General features: G+C 41.6%; 1 protein-coding gene across 2 annotated transcripts; it reads right to left on the minus strand.

Moving 5' to 3' along the window:
- Window positions 1-1416: 1416 nt before the first annotated feature.
- sim1a (SIM bHLH transcription factor 1a) lies at window positions 1417-18336 on the minus strand. Of its 2 annotated transcripts, none has more exons than XM_052066435.1 (12): window positions 17706-18336; window positions 17237-17570; window positions 14817-14896; window positions 12905-12994; window positions 12714-12822; window positions 12230-12315; window positions 11946-12145; window positions 11641-11747; window positions 10496-10643; window positions 6950-7115; window positions 5090-5498; window positions 1417-4256 (listed from the first exon to the last, which is right to left on the minus strand). In XM_052066435.1, the coding sequence occupies exons 2-12, from the start codon at window positions 17409-17411 to the stop codon at window positions 3562-3564; spliced, it is 2265 nt and encodes a 754-aa protein (XP_051922395.1). In that variant the 5' UTR covers window positions 17412-17570; window positions 17706-18336; the 3' UTR covers window positions 1417-3561. The 2 variants fall into 2 exon arrangements, with proteins under 2 accessions (XP_051922395.1, XP_051922394.1); XM_052066434.1 differs by having other exon boundaries at window positions 12890-12994.
- Window positions 18337-18763: the final 427 nt, after the last annotated feature.

Consider the following 18763-nt stretch of genomic DNA (forward strand, 5'->3'; position numbering starts at 1 on the left):
GTCCGTCAGGTTGGGGGATGGCCACTACCACCTGAGCAAAACCACTCCGAGTGTGACTTAGTATGTTGCTGGTGTTTCCGGAGGAACGGCATGGCTTAGATGAGAGTGTGAACATTTATATTTCTCAAATTTTACTCTGTTTAGTCAGGGACCAAAATATAGACTTTTTAGAATAAAATCTACTCTATGAAATTTACAGTGTACTGGGCTTGCAATGTGTGATTAATTGATATGGGGTGCATGTGAATCTCTCCAAAAACAAAGCATAATTAATCTCTGCAATTTTTTTTTCATATATATATTTCAAGAAACGCACCCAGTTTCACACACACACATATATATATATATATATATATATATATATATATATATATATATATATATATATATATATATATATATATATATATATATATATATAAATCACATAATTTTGCTCATAATAGTGTTAGCTTAGAAAAAAAGGTGTGGATATAAACAAGACTATGCCAAACCAATGTGGTTGCTGCCTGGGTGTTCTATTGTGAAGCTACATTTGATATTTAATCAAATATGCCGATTTAGGGATCTTCTGAAAAGTGATGATTTTGGATGTACAAAGACTGCGCGCGACACCAGCAATATGAGTTCCCCAGAGGAATTAATGAAGGGCTAGTATGGAAGCAATTCATTATTTTTCTTGTGTACATTTTTGGTAGTTTTTTTGTCACGTCAGTTCCGAATTTCATCCACATTTATGAAGCTACAAACGTTTTATGGTCTGATTAGAATGATGAGTTCGAGTGGTTATTACTTGGCATCCATTTGAGTCATCCATGAGTGCAGGGGTGTCAAACTCGGGTCCTGGAGGGCCACTGTCCTGCATGTTTTCCAAAGTCTCCCTGTTGCAACACACCTGATTCAAATGATCAGATCATCAGCAAGCTCTGCGGAAGCCTGACATTGAACCTGTTCATTTGAATCAGGTGTGTTGCAACAGGGAGACTTGGAAAACATGCAGGACAGCAGCCCTCCAGGACCTGATATTGACACATATGATGTAGGGGATTAAAGGTCATTAAATAATACCTGTTTGCAAGAAGCAAAAACTGCTCGAAAAACATATTGGATTTTCATTATTAGTCCGTGACAGATATAGCATGAGACGTTTCATGTGCATCACTCCAAAGTGCACCACATCCAACTGTTTTATTTCACCTCAACCAAAAGCTTTGATATACAAGAACAGCTCAACAGTTTTGCAAAGCCGAAGTGAAGAGTTGCACACATGGAAAAGAGGATGAAGCATTGACCCAGTCCCATCTTTGTCATTAGACTGTATTTACTCTAACAATTGATTGTGCATCTATGAGAGCGATTGGAAATATGTGTTCAGACATGTTGAACGTCACAGTAATGTGAAGTCTTCCCCCCTCCCCCCCCAAAAAAATACATTAAACATGTTCGAGGATAATTGCTGAAAATATGTCCAAACGCTGAGAACGCCGTAGGACCGGGAGTGAATTGTGGAAAATGGAGCATTAAAATTTTTTTTCATCATTTCAGTTTTTGGCATTTTGTGGCATGGCTCAAATGGTACCCAATGTCACACTTGGCAATCTGGCATGAGTCACCCCTCCCTCACTGTGTAAGAATTTGAACTGGCCAGTCACGTAGTTACGAAACCGTCATGAGTCCCCCGTTACACTCTAGAGGCTAATTTCTACCACTACAGTGCACAGTTAGCAAGCTAACAATGTCAACACCTTGTAAATGCAAATTCCTTGGAAACCACAATTGACCAAATAGTTTGGTGTTGTTCTCTAAAAAGTTAATGTTTTGCATAATTTGTGTTATGCAAAGCGATACTCTATGTAAAGAAGTACTCTATGTGCTCAAATTTATCATATCATATCATATCATATCGCGTGAGCCACAGGTTGAATGACGAGTGCCCCTGTGTTCATGACAGTTTGACTTTTCCTGAAGCATCTTCATTATGTGCACCTCCACACGAATACAACGCCAAGCGAGGTGACGCAGCGGACTCGCCCGCTTCTTGTCCGTGGCGGCGGCTCCGTGGGCCGTGTTCATTCGCAAGCTTCTCGTCAGAGAGCAGTAAAGCAATGAAACAACTTAGTGGGATATATTCCAGGTACCAGAAGCTTCCAGCAGATGTTTTTTTTTTGTGGTTAACATGTAGAGATGTGCAGGCCAAAGAAAGATTTTCGATGTAGTGGCAAGTGATTGACAGCTGACCAATGAACCGGGTGCATTTTCAGCGCACTGGCTGGCAACCAATTCAGGGGGTCCCTTGCCTACTGCCCATAGAAAGCTGCGATAGGCTCCAGCATGGCTACGACCCTTGTGAGGAGAAGAGGATCAGAAAATGGATGGATGGATGTTTTATGTTTAAAAATGTTAGTTCAGTTCCATACTTCGGCATTTTAGCTGCTGGTTGATCATAAGCAAACTTGTAAATTCACTCGCATGGTTTGCACAACCCAATGCCTTCATCCCCCAACCAAAAAAGGGCAAAATTCACTTAGATATGTGAACTTTCGAGTCCAGTCGACGAGAAACCAAATAGTTTTACATCTTTGATTTAGCAGTAGAGTATCTGAGAAAAAAAAAGATAATATGTATGACTATTTATGGGTCAGTGCTGTACTGTACTTGAAGGACAGTTTGAAGCTCGGTGCAAAAAATGGCCATTAAATCTTTATTAGGGTCGCACACTGAGTGATGTGACCGAGCACAACTGAACTGAAAATTTGCAAACTACTTACGCCCTTCCTAATTATCTGCTGACACGTTGGAACGGAAAACGGTGCGATTTAGTGGTGTGATCAGGAAACAACGTTTTTGAAGCTCCACAATAAAATACAGTACTGTATTATTTCTTCTGAACCCCAAACAACATGATGCGATTGTCAAGGAAGAAACTGATTGCCTGAACGCTCCAGCTACCATATAGAACATAAGACAAAGAGAGGAAATGCAAACAACAGAAGACAGGGTGTGGATTTTTGAGAGGGTATTGGCTGCACTTGTGCATTTTAAGTGACAGATACTCTCCACGCTTTGCTTTTCAGACATATATATTGCATTTACTGTAATGGTATACAGCTGTGTGATAGATCATGTGATACAATGTGGAATTTCTGACCATTAAATCTGTGACATTGCAACACTGTTCATCAGCAATTTAAATTTCGAATCGTGGCAAAACTCGTTGCCAATGTTCTGCCAATGATGAAAATTACTTTCAGATTCTCACACTGTGCTACAGCTCATTCGCATTGGGTCGTGTCACTCGATGTGCAGCGGGATTCAAAAGTGTGGTCTAACAGTCGCGTGCGAGTTCTTGTTATTGGCATATTGAATATTATTATGACAGTTACTCTTTGATTAGGTAATAACGGGTTAAGTGTTCTAAACCTTAACTCTGAAATGTGACAAATACTGGACTCAAAAGTCATTTAGTGGGGCCTGAATCAAAATAGTGATGTTTAATGGGGGCTAACAGGCCAGCCACGGGGGCTTGTTGACATCAGTCCCAGTGCATGTGTAAAATGATTGTTAGCTGCCATTGGTGATAATGACAGAGGTGCCTTTGTGTCCGGGTGTCTGTTCTGCCGGCATGCGGAGGTGAGGGGTCATATCCGTGCTCGCAGACGTGCAGTAGCCTCGGAGGCTCTCCTGGTCGTAGAGGTGCTCAAGAGCATAGCCTGTTCGGGGGTACGGCGTATTCTTCTCCAAGTATGGCCGAAAATGGGTGTGAGGTGGGTACAGAGCTGGGGCCGGGGTGGGAGAATCTGAACATGGGCCTGGTCGAACAAACGGGTAATGTAATTGTAAAGAACGCGGGCCCATGTCTGTCTGGAGATAGTCTTTGGACTTTTTCAGGCTTTCCGACCCTGGACTTCGCCTTGACAAGTGGGCGGGGCTGTGCACCGGGCTAATCACGTGACTCAAACCGCGACACACCACAGCCTGTATTGGCCTTTGGGTGTACTCTGAGGTACAGCAAAGACTGGTGCTGTTCAATAGTCCATTGGCCTGCCCCAGTGGAGTGTCTGGATGAACCTTTCGTAGCTGAAGTCGACTTTCTTCCTCCTTAATCATATGCTGTGTTGCCCGTATAAGTGTTTCCATTTTGCTGCTTTCCTGCGGGCTGAACCTGAACTGGTCAGTTCGCTGGCGATCTCCTGAGTCACTGGTGGAACCTCGATCTGGAGAGCTCACCACACTGTCCTCATCCCATTGATTCCGACCTTAAACAAACATGTTTTTGGACAGTGTAAAGTTCAAGAAATGCAGCATACGGCGTCGTACAGAGGAGCTTTTCATACACTGGGCTGTTACTATGTTGATTTCAATCTTAAATATACATTTAAAAAAAGGCGTATATAGCTATGTAGTGGCTAACATTTATGTAGCATGTAGAATGACATTAGTTTTAAAGTAAGACAGTGAAACACACAGTCTCTCTCTATCTCTATCCCTCTCCCTCCCTCCCGTCTTGTTCAAAAATCATGAGTCCACCTTGTCCGAGACCGAAACAAGACAGAGTAAAAATGCCTTTGATTCCAAGAAGAGACTGAAACCCTTAAAAAATGACCAAGACCAATCTCAAGAAGTACACCACACAAAAGCTACAGTCGACGCATATCAAATTGGAAGGTAATCTCACCGATTTGAACCAAATGGAATCGCTCCATTTGAAAATGTATCGTTCTTGAATTGCATCATACTCCATGTATCAAGATGCATATCTAATCATCTTTAATTGGAGAGATGCGCCGCCCTAATTAGGCAGTCGAGTTTTATTTAATTTTCCACTCATGCCATCTCATTTGCTTTTTTTTTTTTTTTTAAACAAATGGAGAGACAAATTTCATTCCATGCAAAGAATTGCTGTCAATGTAACTTGCATGGCAATAACGGATGTTATAATGTGAATTACTTAAACTGTTGGTTCTATTTTATTGATTTATTTTTAATGGGAACAAATCTGATATCCACCAGCATCACGGAATAGATTACAGTCAACTGTTGAGGTTTCACTGTATTTAAACTGTAATACAAGTTAGAGTGTAGCTCTTACCGTCATAACTGTGGACTGCCGTAATATGTGGCATGCTGCCATCACATCCTTCACGGTTTTCCAATGAGACTTTGCTTAAGGGCAAAATTGCCCTTGTTGTGCTCCACCATGTGTCCCTGCTGGGAGGAGGCGCTCCAAGAAAATATCGCCCTGCCTCACATCGACCCCGCTCACAACTTTGACCTTGAGCATGCACATGGACGTGTTTGTGACCATCGCCGCTATGGTGCTGCCCTTCGGACACACTGTAGCACAGCGGACCAGGATCAGTAAAGCGTTTGTAAACGCAGGAGGCGTCCGTGCCTTCATTCGTCTCCTGCAACTGTGGGGAGGTTGTGTCATTCAGAGGGCTTCCCCTCCAGGGACTATCCTGATCTGAATCCGATCGCTCTGCCTGAAAACTTGGATACTGGGTTGAGAAACAAACAAACAAAAACAATAATAGTGGTCAAAGAGTTACAATGGAAAATTAAAAAAACTGATTAAAGTTGTGTGATGTTGGAAGAAGAATTTCAAGCACCAAACAAGACATCTGGGAGCCTAGCAAGGTTATTAAAGTTCCCAAAAACTGACAAAATAAACTAAATTTGAAAAACAAATATTATCCTGAATTAAATAAAATAAAAACAAAAGTGCTTTTTCAAAAATGAAAACGGAGTGGACATGCTATTTTTCTAAAACTAACTATAATGTAAGCAAAAATGCTTTTTTCATCTTTGTCGATTGAGATCACAGATAAGCTTTTGAGGTTCATTTTAAACTCACAAATTTTGGTATTGCTGTCGATCTGTAGCTACATACAGTAAGAAGGAAGGTCAGTTATTTGAGAATCTGAGCTTAATTACGTGATATTGAGTGACCCATTTCTTTTTTTTGATCTTCCACTCAACAAATAGTCCATAACTAAGAATAAAACAATATTAAAAATAAATAAAGCATTTTTGAAAATTAAAAACTACCGGTAATACAAAACTAAAAATGAATTTACATTAACGAAACCCCCACCACTAAAAAACAAAAGTAAAAACTAAATAAAAACTAATCGCTGATGGTGTTGTGATACACTCGCCTGACTTGTGTGCGGGCCGCGTGGGTTTGATTCCCACTGAGTGGCGGTGTGAATGCAGGTGTGTGTGATTGTTGGTCTCTATATGTGCCCTGTGACTGACTCGGGACCAGCCCTTCGATCGAAGTCAGCTGTGATAGGCTCCAGCAACTCCCGCTACCCTCTTCAGGATAAGCCGTGTTGAAAATGGATGGATGGATGAAATCAACACTAACAAGAATGGAAAATCCAAAACTATTATAATCCTGTATCCTCTCTCACTCTCTCATATATGTGTGTGTGTGTGTGTGTGTGTGTGTTTCTGTTTTTGAGTGATGTGGAATGCAAAAGAATGCAATGCAAGCATGGGGAGACCATGTTAACTCCACAAAGAGATAAGAACCCACAACCTCCTGAACTGTGAGGCGGATGTGCTTACCCAGCGGTGCCAAAGTCCGTTCCTCAAGAGCCCCTCTCCAGCCTGTTTTACATGTCTCCCTCCCCTAACACACCTGATTCAAATGATCAGCTGATCAGCAAGCTTTGCAAAAGTTTGATAACAATCCTGGATAGGGGCTCTGGGGGACTGGACTTTATGTCACCATGCCGCCCCAATTCAAAGAAAACCAGGAAATGTATTTGTCAGTGGATCAAACACCTGTTGTGAATTTGGTTGTTTCAGTCCAAGAGCAAGTTATGCAAAATCAACTGAGATATTGAACATTGAACTGTCATAGAGCGCCCAATTTTTTTCCTTGAACACTTTTAAAACATATTTGCAACTTGAAAAATACATAGCAAGATAATACACTCACCTGGCTATATGGTGAAAGTCTAGCTTTGGTTTTGGGTCGGGACACTCTGCTTTTATTGGCTCTCCCTGAATCGGTAAGACAGCTTGCTGTATTGCTGCTGAACGGGAAAGAGGCCTTGGACATGACCTGATCCAGAGAGAGCTGGAATCCTTTACACTCCGTATTCCTAAAGACACAAGTATTAATTAAATGCCGTGTACTTTCTGTGATCTTCTTTGGATAGTCTACATTTTGCATTTCAAAGATGTACAATATTACTGAGCACAATAATAACTTGAGCAGAGAGGTCTCTTGTCTCCTGTCTTTTTGGAAAACACATACAGTCCAGATAGTTCTTGTTTTTTTCTTCCAGGGGAAGCTCATTAGCATTTCATTTAGCATTCTGAGCCTCCTCGTGAAGGACCAACACACACCGAGCGCTGCGTGTCCATGTGTGACAGCATTCATACTTGAAAGTGTTGGGATGTTCTGAGACAGCTGGAATGGCTTTTATTTTTATTTTTTTACCAGAGGGATTGGAGCAAGGTCTTTAACAAACACTACACAGAGGGAAAGCAGACCAATCAAATAAATTAGGAGATTAAAGGCTATGTCTGGATAAATCAGGCCTGAGTGTGGACGGACGTCTTAGTACTGTGAAAAAGGAATTGATTTCTCTCTGAAGTGCGCCTTGGATGTTGCCATGGCAAATCAGGCTGGGACAACAGAACACCTTGGCAGAGATTTATTTGAGACAAACAGTGATCCATTCTTCCTTGCTCTCAATGTTTAGTTACGCCTCCATATGGATTTAATTCATAGGACTGAACACCCTTTTTTGATTCTGCCCCTAAAATTAAATTTAAAAAAGCACTTTTAAAATATTGCCATGATCATCAATACACATCGGTTTTATCTCTACGGTCACCAATACCAGGATCACAAAGCTTTACTTTACAAAGAGGACACCACAAGGACGTCCACTATGCCCCTTGCTATTTGTAATATTCATCAACCCACTGGCAATTGTAAAAATCAAAGGTATCTGCTCTCCTGTATGACAAGACAAATTGAAAGCAATGCGTATGAAGCTGAGATTTACAAGAATCTAAATTGCCACTTCAAGAAGTCTTCAATCTAAGCACGGTATGGAGCACCACATCACCAGGACAAGCAATATTCCCTCTGAGGTGCGTGCTTGAGCGACTGCGCACTTCTCTCACCGGTTTATCACCATGGAATGCCTTGGAATCAGGCCTCACTTTAACAGCCCGCGGGTCGCCCCCTACTGACAATGGTTGGCAACCGTGTCACCAAAGCCACGATCCCTGACCCATATCCATGTTTTCCAAGGTGGACCTGATGCGATGTTACCATCATGTACCAGTACACCGGCTAGATGTGCCGAAGACCACTGTTGTCCCATCCATTTGACCTCGTTGAATTACTGCAGATGCATTTTGACCTCAAGGGAGTGGCGGGGACTTTTCAGCACCTTATGGACTCTCTGCTGCCTCATGCCACCATTGTCTGTGCTTTTTTTTACCTTAGTAAATAAATCCACCATTTAACAATGGCATTTATGTTTATTTGGGTTATCTTTATTTGATATATATTAAATGTTATGTACTGTATATGTTAAATCGCTCCATGTACAGCACTTTGTATGCAGCGATGGCTGTTCGAAAGTGCTCTATAAATACTGTTGACTTGACTTGACTTGACTTGATATTAATGTTTGTTCAATGATATTACACATTAAAAAGTGGGGAATCAATGCTTTCTTGAATGACCATCAACTGACTAACCCAATCCAAAGAAGACATACCGATAATGAAAAGGACATGATATTTTTGCTCTGTAACTTTAAAATGAGCCAAAAACTGCAATGTAATTGGGGATAAGGGTACTGTAAATGATTTCTGGTGCTCATATAACTCAACTGTAGTTTTCCCCCCTTCCAAACCTTTGTGGTTATAAGCTTTCACTGATGAACTGTCTTGACTAAAGCTATGCATTGGCAGGTCTCCAGACCATAACTCACCAGACCTTGAACACACAGTGAGAGTTCACATTCAGGTGAACTGTCTTTATTCTTCTTCCCCGTGGTTAAAATGTACACAAAGGCTACTGAACGAACACAATTGCCCCTGATAACATTCCGAACCAAAGACCACTCCTCACCTACCAAAGTTTATTTTATGTCTCGTTTTAAACATTTTAGTCACATGTCCCAATCGAGACATACCGTCGTTATATAAGAAGCAGATGGCCTCAATCTAAAGACGACAAACGGAATTCTGGATTCTGAATTCCGGAGCTCAGAAAAGTGTGGCTCAAAGCATTTGGACTTGTACCGAAAGAAGTGAGAAACAACAGCATGTGATGTGCATTTCAAGGCCAACCCAACAGTACTTGACTGCTAACTTTCAAATTTATTCAAGCCAATTTGAAACACGCAGACTGTAGTGCCCCGACTCTGTTCACTCTTTGAAGATCGTGCTAGTGGTCCAAGGCATGGCCACCATGGTTGTGGAGTGTGCTGCGTGAGAAGTTCGCAAAGATGCACAAGATATATATATTGTATCTGTCTAAAATGTCTCCTTTCCAGCCACCTCGTTACCTCTGCGTCCCGCGTCCTAGACACATAATTTTCCCGCCAGAGGCACAGGTCCAAATAATGTGCATTTTTGGGACGCAAGGAAATTTCTCAGTCAAAAAAAAAAAAAACTACGGTAAATCTTTTTTTCCAGCAACGATCGCAGTTTGACAATGGCCACCGTTGTTGTTTTGATCTCACTTAAAGTAATCTAGCGTGACGAGATTTCCGTTCCCGAGACGAGATTGGCGAGATCGGCCTTCACCTCGCGGGAAGCAGACGATTGCCAAGTTGTGTAACATTAAAACAAGTGTTGCGAACTAGTGTTGCGAAAGTTTAAGTTTATTGAAGAGATATCACAGAGGAAGCAGCTAGAGTTGGATAGTTTTTTGCGATAATAAGTTGACTTTGAGAAAGCCTTGCATCATTGGAAGCAGAGTAAAGAGATGAGAATTTATGAACTCAAAAGACTGAACCATGGGATGAAATAAGAACCTATATCTCAGCAAATCTTGTATGCCTGTAATTTGTTGTTTCTAAGAAATAAACCTATTATCAATGTATATTGTTGTTGTTTGTGTTATTATCACATGCAATTGAATAAGTAGACCATTTCAGAATTCGAAATTTGGCACTCTCATATTTTTCTGATCAGGGAGTCCCTGGGACTCGCAGGGCTCAAACTGTAAAATTATCAGTGCTTTCAGGTGAGGTCATGTGTCAGCAAACCCCTCAGGGCCAGCAAATGCATCCTGCAGCATTTGCTTCACTCATGAAAGAGAAGAGACAAGATTTGAGGCAGGAAAACTTGTGGCTGTTTCACAATACAATACAATACAATACAATACAATACATTCAGATTTATATAGCGCTTTCACAACAGCGGCAGCTGTAACAATGTAACAATGACAATGCATCTGCTCACAATGTGCAATTTGCCAGCATTCTGGCAAACAGCAGGTACTTACGTGAGAACGTAATTGACGCTGACGATGCAGTGAGGTCTGGAGGAGCGACTGTTGTGTACGATGGTTGCATAACTCTGAACCCACACCCAGCCACCATGTTTGGCCAAGAAACGGTAGTACCGAGTGGTGACTTGCCCTTTCACGAGCACTACAAAATAAAGAGTAAGTGGGGTGGGGTGTGGGTGATGGGGTGGGTGGGTTAAAATATCATCTATGAAATCAAATGATCAAACATTTTCTGAAATTCAAATCAATAGTCATGATATAACAATCAGCATTTTCCTTGCTTGCCCTTTAAATGCAGCTTTGTGGTTTTCATAAATATTGTATATTTTTTTCTTCATAAAGAAGAATGACACTAGCCCATCAGTCAATGGTCAGTAGCATGCTTTTGAGTACCTACTGCATTAATGTATTTTCTTGAGGTTCTCAAAAATAAAGCTAATAATTTACTGCTCCAAATTAGCCTTATGAGTTACTCATAGGAAAGTTCACAAACTGTACAAAGTTTATAAAATTAAAGAAGAGAGAAGTTCATACAATTTGTCCAAAAATAGCTCCCTCCTTTGCCTTGTGTGCGTGTGTTAAGAATAGGAACTGAAACCGAATTGAAGAACTGGCATCTGAATTGTCCAAATTCACACCATGTTCTTCAATTCAAGTGACCAAAAATGGTTCACAAGTTTTTATTGTCTTCCGAACCGCTTGATCCTCACTTAGGGTCGCGGGGTGTGCTGGAGCCTATCCCAGCTGTCTTCGGGCAATAGGCGGGGGACACCCGGAATTGGTTGCCAGCCAATCACAGGGCTCACAGAGACGAACAACCATCCACGCTCACACTCACACTTAGGGACAATTTAGAGTGTTCAATCAGCCTGCCACGCATGTTTTTTGGAATGTGGGAGGAAACCGGAGCACCCGGAGAAAACGCACACAGGCCCGGGCAGAACATGCAAACTCCACACAGGGAGGCCGGAGCTGGAATCGAACCCGGTACCTCTGCACTGTGAAGCCGACATGCTAACCATTGGACTACCAGGTCGCCAGTTTTTATTATTATTATTATTATTAAATATCTATTATAGCTACTTCCTCTCAGTAAAGTATGATAATATTGCAGGTATGCTGCATGATCAACTACTCACATAAGTGATGTGCACAGCGCAGATGGAAGGAGTCACAGCTGTGGACATGATGATAGAGGGTCTTCTCTATTAGATCTTGTGGCTCATAGCCTGTAAGCTCTGCAACCCTAAACAACGCACACATGCACACCGGCATTTTCAGCTGCCATTGAGTGTTCTCATGTTGACACGCAATCCAAAGTGCTGGGTTGGAAACACATCAACTGACAAAGCATGGAGATACTCATGTGGAAATGACACACATTGATGCCAACTTCACAGTGCATCGGTGGTGTGAACGTGGAAGGAAGTCAATAAATAAATACCGCGAGTCCAGGAAGATGAGCTTCATGTCCAGGCTGGCTCTAAACATGAACATGTTGCTATGCAGTTTGATCTCTGTCACCGCACTGGGTGGCAATGAGTGACCGACGGCCACCAGCCCAACGTTCTGATAGCAGCCGTCAAATGGAGACATGTCCAGACTGTACTGGCGGATTTTCAAGTAGCCACTGCAGTGAATGACCTGGGTAATGAGTGGATCTCTATTCAATGTTGCAAGAAGAAACCGATGAGGTAATCACATCAAAACAACCGTTTCTTTTCTGACCTTGTAACCGCCACACGTAAGCCCAGCATTCCGCTTTGCGAGGACGCATTTCATTCTCAGAAAGAATGACCGCTCCATCTCATATTCTGCATGGAGGGGGAAAAAAAAAGAATAAATAGTAGATTCAACGTCTCACAGAGGCTGCATGCATGCTGAGAGGTAATGAGGTTGGATTGATTTTGATCGTCTTACAGGTAACTAGCTTGAACTCTGAAAAAGTAACAGCACCGGTGTTGAAGAGCCTCACATTTTGCTCTTTGGTAAAGTTTAAATCCACTGAGATATGGTGCAGATATTCAGCATGATATCAAAAGAGCAAAGAAAATGAATAATAATCATACAGACATGGACAAAGAATGATTCTGCACTGGTGTGAATGATGGTTTCTCATTGAGAGAATCATCATGAATGTTCTTCTCTCAGCAGTCACAATATCATGACGCGATGAGTTCATATCGCGCACAGAGTTTGGCTCACTTTTTACCTTGGACAAAGTGTGAATGGTAAGGCTGGTGTGCTGTGAGGACAGCTGTCATTTCATCATGGTCTGCCGGATGAATGTATTCAAAGATGCTGTTTCCTGTCAACTCCACCTGAAATGCACAACCATGTCAGGACTGTGACACCTCAGATGCGACATAGCAAAGGAGTTAACATTACCTTTGTTAAACCAACCTGAGACAGACCCAAATGCACCGAGGCCGTTTCCGATATGTACATTATTTTCCCATCTGGAGCAACCACAAAAATAAAGCCATCCAATGTCTGAAAGAAACAACAGAGATGTTACCATCACGAATAACCAGGTTTCCTCCCACATTCCAAAAACATGCATGGCAGACTGATTGACCACTCCAAATTGTCTCCAGGTGTGAGTGTTAGCGCGGATGGTTGTTCGTCTCTGTGTGCCCTGTGATTGGCTGGCAACCGGTTCAGGGTGTCCCCCGCCTCCAGTCTGAAGACAGCTGGGGTAGGCTCCAGCACCCCCCCCCCCCCCCGACCCTTGTGTGGATAAAGCGGTTCTGAAAATGGATGGATGGTATTATGCTGGACCTTGTGCCAGTAGAACTGGCTATAATATGGTGTTTGCTCCTTGTGCACCAATGTGGAATGGAACACAGAGTTTTCCCAGCGAATCCTATGGCACCACTCATTTGCATAGTGCTTATATTGCAGAACCAGACATGTGACTCGCTCGAGTCTGTGCATGACATTGGCACATAAACAGCAACATCTCCCCTTTCGAATGAAGTACTCGGCCGTGTGTGTGATGTGGGCAATTGGAGCCTTGCACCTCCCGATCGAGCATCCGTGTGTGTGAAAATTATCATTCGCCCGTTTCTACGCCTAGTGCAAGCTAATTTCTGTCACCAAATTATCAGGTGCATCAGAGCACGGCTGTTTCATCCCGCAGACAGCCAAAGAGGTGCAACATGGAACGGGTGGTTCTCAGAAAGTGTGGTCCAACCGGATGGTCAAACACTGACTCCCTTTGAAAGTCATTATTTTCTTCCCCTTTGCATTTAATCATCAAATTTTGCCGCTTACAATATTGCAAACTCTGCAGAGCTAAAATAAACAACTTAATGAGGACTTGTGCTGTCGTTTGTGTGTGCATGTAATTTGAGTCTTGAAAAAAAGCTGTCGCGACAACTTCCTCTTGGTGAAATGAGAACACACCCATGTAATTGAGGCTCTTTATACGCAGAAATGCATCGGCTCTCTTATTAACAATAAATTGTCGGGAATGTCAATGCAACATCATTTAATTATTTCATCGCGGTCCACGCAGACCATAATATGACAATACGTCGTCAGAAAAAAAAATGGTGAGGATTATTTTACACTTGCTGCACGCACGATGTCGTTCGTGTATTCTTTGCTTGTGAGGCGACAGAATGTGAACCGCGCACAATTCAACTGTGGGCATTACGCATTTTGCGAATCGAGCGCATTTCACGATCATTTGTCAGCGTCTACCGTGTCTCTAAAATAATGCTGCGTATAAATGATGGCAATTGTTCATCGTTGAGTGTTGCTTTTCAAAATAAATTGGTAATTTGCTCTTGTTTGAAACAATAGAGTAAACTACGGCATTCGTCAAACTCTTGCGAACAAAGGGGTGAATTAAGTATCTTTATTTATTTAGCGCACACTGCGGGGAGGTTTGATTTAAAGCATATACATTTGTTGTCAGTTTTTGAACAAGTTTACTTTTGGCTTCTCATGTCACACTCCCGTACCACACTTTCTGAGAAGGGCTAATATTTGTATGTATGTAAGCCCTTAAAATATATTTCGTAAAGTATTCATGCGATTGCATGCCACACATTGGCGTTTAAAAACTGCGATACGTGGCCTTGCCACTGGCGAGCCTGCTCCTTTGTGTTGCTGCTAATGTGAGAAATGATGAGCGCAGTGTGAAGGCTCAAAAACAGATTGAGGCCTGCGCATGACCATGAATGCGCTCAGCTCATTTAAATCCTCAAGCACTGTAAGGAGAGCACTGGGTGGCAAATGGTGGTAGGTAAGACACCACCCACTGCTTGAAAAAATAGACAATAATAATAATAATGACGACGATGACCTGTAAGAGGTGGGAGCCTAATTCCTGGCTGACCCCATCCAGAGAGCTCCGGCTCACATGGCCCCATGACTCACCAAGTCCTAGAAATCAAATCACATACAACTATTTTTAAAAAGACGATATAATGTCAATAATAATAATAGAAAAACAATAATAAGACAGAGGATAGCAGAGGAATTGAGCAACACTATGTATCGCATGCAATGCAATTTTAGATATTTTAGATGCTGTCGACTACGCACCGTAGCCTAATAATGTCATCAGATTAAAATGAGCACATCTTAATCAACCTCGGCTTTTAACACCTATACAGATCGAACGCGTTTCTGTCTTGTTTCTGTCTTGTGTCCCGATCAGGAACCAAATAATTAGCATAAACTATTCAAAACGGAGGGAAAAAGAAGCTTAACAGTTAAGCTGCATGAGGCTCAATACCCAAAGCGGGACAAAACAAACACGAGTCCGCGCAGCAGACTGTGGAATTGAAATGCAAATGTGCAGCAGAATAAACAGGCAGCATGTGGGCAACACTGCGCGCCATAATATGGACTTCTCTGTTTGGACTCGGAACACAATCGCATCGCCGCCACCACACTTTACTAAAGAAATTCTCATCGAATAAATACTTGAATTGGATTAAGATTCCGATCAGGAACCACATAATGAATGTAAAATTGTTCATGCACCGCCTCGGAGTTGGTTTGTTTGGGAGAGAATAAGGTTATTTAATTACGCAACTTTTTTTTTTATGTTGTCAACTCGTAAACCGTTTATTCACTTTGAACAACGTAAATACTCATTTAGATATGTTTATGACAGCTACAGAAAGAAACAAATATTTCAATACTACACGTGTAAATAATTTATTTAATGTGACGGGACTTCATATTAAAAGAACGAATGATTATTTTTATATCGTACACTACACAAACACAACAGCAGACTGTAAAAGCATGTTTTTTTTCAACTCGGTACTGAACCTTACCGGATCGATGAGCAGCTCACATAAATAAATTCATTTTCATCTGTATTTTATTTTCATATTAAGACGTACTGGGGCGTGGGCAAAAAAGTGGTACATTTTAATTATTAGTAAGGTCTTAGTGGTGTGTGTGATCGGGCCTATAAGTATTACTAAATTGAAATTGGAGTTTTTCACAGAAGGTGTATTCTGGCAAAAATGGCCCAATTTACAAAAGGTCGCCTCTAGGAAGACTTGGACAAGTACACAGCATAATCTCAACATAATTACTGCAAAGTTTATTTTAAGTTGAGGTATTTTTTTGTAAACACCCACAAGAAAGTATTTGTGATTTAAGATGTAATTATACCGAGATGGACATCATGGCGAAGCTCAGCAACATGACTCAAAACAAAAAGAAACAGAACGTTTTAATATGTGCAGCGTATTACTTTCAGTAACCATCCCCATATTTATTCCTAAACTATAGGGATTTTTTGTTTTGTCATTGCACTATTTCCTTCTCTTTCTTACACTCCGTATTTATGCATAGGCCTACCGTAAAGTGTTTGTCAGCATTTTAAAAAATGGTGCCGATGTTTGCTGCAACTTAATTGCACCGTTTCCCTGCTCTTACTACTTCCCGTCCGGGTTCTTTGTGAGTGCACCTTACACTAAATGGCGACGATGAGCCTTGTGTGAGGCTGGCTCAAGGAGCCCCATATGTTGAAGGATCAGATACGGGCATGCTGCTAATATGCGAGGCGTTGTAGCAGTCACGCGTGCAACATGGATCCACATCACAGGGGCTCCAGGAAATCACATCACTCAGTCTCTGAAATTAGTCGAGGTCAAAGGAATTCATGGACGCTATTTATTTCACATTGAATTGAACATTGTGGGCAGCGGAGTGATTAATCGCACTTGAAAGGTTCTGGGTTCGAATCTCCACCCGTTTCGCGATCACTTCGGATAGGTTTGTGCAACAGATATATACCATTGAAGAGATGCTTTTTTAAAAATTACAATGTTATTGTTCGATTGCTATGCTGAGTTCGTTGCACAGTAAATGTACATACACTATATGCATCATATATATATATATATATATATATATATATATATATATATATATATATATATATATATATATATATATATATATATATATATATATATATATATATATATATATAAATGCGTGACTCATTTTATTATTTAATCTAAAAACTAAGTAACTACAACAATTAACAATCATGCTGAAGAGGGTATACAGTCAGGTCGCTTTTGGAAAAATACCATCTGATCGGAACTGGTACCAATACATCCTAATAATTGCAACTGTATTACAATGTGATCATTAAAGGAGTCAATTCACACTAAAAGGGATTCATTTCTTTGCTTGACTGCATCCTTTTCCAAACGCATTGCTCGGATGTAATGCAAGAGCTTCCCTCACCTTCAGGAAAAACGATCCTCATTTTGAGGTAGCTTGTGGTCAAGCGGATGATTGAGGCTTTATCCAGCTGGGACGTGATGGCCGAGGGCAGCGGCAACAGTTTGGCCAGTTCATAAAATTCGCTATTCTCCTTTTCCCGTCGTGTCCGGGCGGCGTTTTTCGATTTCTCCTTCATGATGTCTCCTTTTCTATTTCTGCGCCAAAAAGTCTCGTCGCATTCCCTTACAGCTGCGACGCCCGTGGACGTGGGAGAAGGTCGGCCTCAGATCCGCAGCAGCAGCAGCAGCAGTCAGGAATTCATCACAATTCCCACCGGGTCTTTCGTGGCAAGATTCTGGAGTGGAAGAAGAAAAGTGTGTTCAACTCATTAGATTGCGTGGGATCCGAAAAAGATGTTTGAGGAAGACCCCGTGTCAATGTCGTTGCAATTGATTGAAATGAACGTCATTGTCTCAGCTTTATTTCTTACCTCGGCCAAATCACGACTAAATTGTTGCTACGCCAGAGTCTGCTGCAGTTGAAACTGGTCAAAATGTCCAAAATTCTGAGCATCGCCCGTTCCGCATGCCGAGTGAATTAATGTGGCAAAGCGGATGCATCCAAAGATTCTACCCAGCTCAGCTCCGATTGGACAACAGCGCACATAACTCCAGTTCCCATTGGCGAAGCGTTGTAATAACGTGTTGCACAATGGACAATGATTCGTTGGCAAACGGGTGCTGTTCGCCTCTGGCCTCAGCACCTGCTGCCAAGCACGAGTCCCCGCTTGACAAAATAAGCAATGCAAAACGTGTTTAATAGGGCGTTAAAAATAAAGCGCATAAAAAACATAAGGGATAAACAATAATCTATGCGGGATTGTGATATCCAACAACAATGAAAGTTGCTTTGTATTTGGTTGGCAAATATTGCCCAAGCGCGCGTACGTGACTGACTCTATATTTGTTCCGAAATTCTAGAAATCGTATCAGTGAAGCAATTAAGCCGCTTAATTTCTTCCGTTCAAAGAAAGACAAAAATGGCAACAAGGCCATACTGTACGTAGAAAAAGAGACACACCGCACAGCAAATAAATGTACAGGAAATGCAAATGTTAAGGGGAAAAAATACTTGAAAACAAAACAAACAGCATCGCACACTCCATAGCAGAGGAAAAAGTTATTTTTTATGTGACATACTACCTTTCGGCAGTACGTGTCAAAATATTGTAATGCGAAAATAGGAACACTTAAGCCCGAGTGCCATATAAATATTGCACATACGCTATCTACACATATTCAAGTTTCAAAATTATTGCGGTTTAAAATGTTAGCTCGAATTAATTACGATTAGTGTAGAAACGCACATTAAAACAATCACCAAAAGCTCGTCTTTTTCTGCGCCACGTGACATGTTGACCACTGCGGAGGACGTAACTCTTTTTGCATTTGTGTGTGCGCGCTTGACCGCACGAATAAAATTCATCTTGCGGTGAGCAAATCTCGCAGAATGCTTAAAAATCACGGCGTGTTTTATGCTGGCGTTCAC

Source organism: Hippocampus zosterae, chromosome 5 (assembly GCF_025434085.1).
Source record: "Hippocampus zosterae strain Florida chromosome 5, ASM2543408v3, whole genome shotgun sequence".
Lineage (NCBI taxonomy): Eukaryota > Metazoa > Chordata > Actinopteri > Syngnathiformes > Syngnathidae > Hippocampus > Hippocampus zosterae.

Bases quoted from the DNA above. Each gene is read 5' to 3' on its own strand.
- sim1a (XM_052066434.1), bottom strand. From the start codon at position 17,411: ATGAAGGAGAAATCGAAAAACGCCGCCCGGACACGACGGGAAAAGGAG. The intron at 14,897-17,236 runs GTGAGGGAAGCT...TTTGATTTCTAG, and splicing joins GAGGATCGTTTTTCCTGAAG to GACTTGGTGAGTCATGGGGC. The intron at 12,995-14,816 runs GTCATCGTCGTC...TGTTTCTTTCAG, and splicing joins TAGGCTCCCACCTCTTACAG to ACATTGGATGGCTTTATTTT.